General features: G+C 43.4%; 1 protein-coding gene across 1 annotated transcript; it reads left to right on the top strand.

Annotated features, from left to right (window-relative positions):
• The first annotated feature begins 26 nt into the window (after nucleotides 1-26).
• Nucleotides 27-2,049, top strand: LOC147820260 (homeodomain-interacting protein kinase 1-like). Its single transcript, XM_087173467.1, has 7 exons — nucleotides 27-212; nucleotides 378-559; nucleotides 714-837; nucleotides 968-1,087; nucleotides 1,218-1,301; nucleotides 1,411-1,583; nucleotides 1,695-2,049. Exons 1-7 carry the CDS (start codon nucleotides 27-29, stop codon nucleotides 2,047-2,049), a joined length of 1,224 nt encoding a protein of 407 aa, XP_087029593.1.
• The last annotated feature ends 205 nt before the right edge of the window (nucleotides 2,050-2,254 follow it).

Below are 2,254 nucleotides of genomic sequence, written 5' to 3'. Positions count from 1 at the left end.
GTTTTCCTATTTGTCCACAGATCAATATGCTCGAAATAGTGAGCGTACTTGACCCAGTCAAGAAAAACGTGGTTCAGTTCTATGAGGCGTTCAGATTCGAAGAACACACCTGTCTCGTGTTTGAACTGCTGGACAGAAGTCTTTTTCAACTGTGTGCTGAAGGAAATTGTGAACCACTGTCTCTCTGTGAGATACGGCCAATAACACACCAGGTAAAGACTTTGTGGCTTTGATCAGCCAGTAATGGCAACATACTCAGCCAGCTGAGAAAGTTACATAGTGAAGTAACACAACTGTATTTCCACTTGATATTTTTAAGCTTGCACCCTGGACAGTTGGATATTTAACCATCTGCATTGTGTCCTTTGTCTCTGCAGTTGCTGACAGCCCTTGACGCCCTGAAGGGTATTGGTGTCATTCACTCTGACCTGAAGCCATCCAATATAATGCTCACAAACCACCCAAGTGAGCCATTCAGAGTGAAAGTAATAGATTTTGGCCTGGCTTTCTCCACCTCTGAGGAGATATGTGGGGAAACAGTTCAGCCTCTGGGTTACAGGTAGGTTTAATCTGCAAAGCTCATATTTTAACATGTTTGCAGTTGTGTATTCATGCTGTAAATGATCCAGCAGAAACTGTGTCCATCTATAATACACGTGCTGAATTTCACAATGTACTTAACAGCTCTTGTGATTCCTGTATGTAACACACAGGGCACCCGAGGTCATCCTGGGCCTCCCCATTTCGGAGGCCATAGACATGTGGGGTCTTGGCTGTGTATTCCTGTTTTTGTACCTCGGCATACACCCCTTTTCAATCCACTGCGAGTACCAGTCGGTAAGTAACCAAATACGTCTAGATTTAAATGCAAAGGCAGTTACATTCTGCCCCAGACACATGCCCAAACCCAACGAGGGGACTTGATGCAGGATGTCGGCTGATGTGGTTCTTTATATTGTCTCCTCAGCTGAAAGGCATTGTGGATGCAGTGGGGCAGCCAGATGACCACCTCCTCTGCGCTGGAATATTCACACACAAATTCTTTACGGAGAACCAGCACTTGGACAATCCTAGATGGTGGTTTAAGGTATTTTTTTACCTAGTTCAGCTGTTCACAATTTTTTTTTTTAAATCTCCCAATTAGACAACAACTCTTTTAAAAAAATGTCTCACACATTTAGGAAGAAGTATCTAACCTACATTTTTGGTCCCTGTAGACAACAACAGAATACCAGTTTGCCAATGGCATTCAGCCTAGAGTACGGAGGGGGGCTTTTAGACGCCTGGATAACCTGATAGTAGTAAGGGACCATTTCATGACTACAGAATAAATTCATACCAATTTGTTCTGTCGCTGAGATAAAGGAAGCAGTTGAACTGAAGTGTCACCTACTTTGTTTTTCAATCCAGCACTACCCAGACATCCAGGAATCCACTGAGCTGGAGGATCAAAGATCATTTGTCAGCCTCCTGAGATGCCTTCTCCATACAGATCCAGGGAGGAGGATCACTCCAGAGAAGGCTCTCACACACCCCTTCGTCACTATGGCCCATCTACAGAATGAAAAAGACATCAGTTTGTAGTAAGTGACTGTGTGTTTTGGGTTGAGTGGGGTTGGATAGATACATAACTGGATTAGTGGAGTAATTCGTTCACTGATTGATCTATTAATCTATTGTCATGTTTTATTCAGTGTCACAGATTCTTTTGACAAAATGCTAGTTTGTCAAAAAGAAGACTTGGCGGAGGAGGCATCGCCTTCAGTCATACCACAATCAGATGACGCGGGCTCAGCCTTAAGCATTAAAATCATGCTTCACCTATTGGAGGAGGCACAAGGTGCTGCGGGAGGAGAGGCTGCTGGCCCAGCTGTGGAGGAAACAGCTGGTAGCCAGGTTACAGTCATTCCAGCTGAGGGGGCACCACCCAAAGCTGGGTTAACTGAGGAGGGTCCACTTCTCAAAGTGAAGAGGAGCCGGCTGAGGAGGATCTGGAAATACTTTGGGAGGACAATAAGGACCTTGTTTGGACTAAACAAAGAGGAATGATAAATGTCAGAGGCAGAGGTGAACTGCAATGAGGCAGGAGGAGAGCACTGTTTTTGTTTTTTATATTGTAAGGTCTTGGACTTTATCTGTAAAGTTCCTTGACATGTTGTTATTAAATTGTATTGAACTGAATATACTTTGTTTTAAATTGATTATTACAAAGCAACTTTGAATTTTTGAACTGAAGTCAAAATGAACTTCAAAT

The sequence above is a fragment of the Seriola lalandi genome, unplaced genomic scaffold (genome assembly GCF_002814215.2).
Source record: "Seriola lalandi dorsalis isolate HSWRI2012SDOR001 ecotype SW California unplaced genomic scaffold, Sedor1 jcf7180001974505, whole genome shotgun sequence".
Classification (NCBI taxonomy): domain Eukaryota; kingdom Metazoa; phylum Chordata; class Actinopteri; order Carangiformes; family Carangidae; genus Seriola; species Seriola lalandi.
The sequence above is the reverse complement of the archived record's forward strand: the minus strand, read 5'-3'. Positions and strand labels throughout refer to the sequence as shown.

Excerpts from the sequence above, each read along its gene's own strand:
- LOC147820260 (XM_087173467.1), top strand. The coding sequence starts at position 27 with ATGCTCGAAATAGTGAGCGTACTTGACCCAGTCAAGAAAAACGTGGTT. Across the intron at positions 213-377 it reads TACGGCCAATAACACACCAG|TTGCTGACAGCCCTTGACGC; the intron begins GTAAAGACTTTG and ends TTGTCTCTGCAG. Across the intron at positions 1,088-1,217 it reads ATCCTAGATGGTGGTTTAAG|ACAACAACAGAATACCAGTT; the intron begins GTATTTTTTTAC and ends TGGTCCCTGTAG.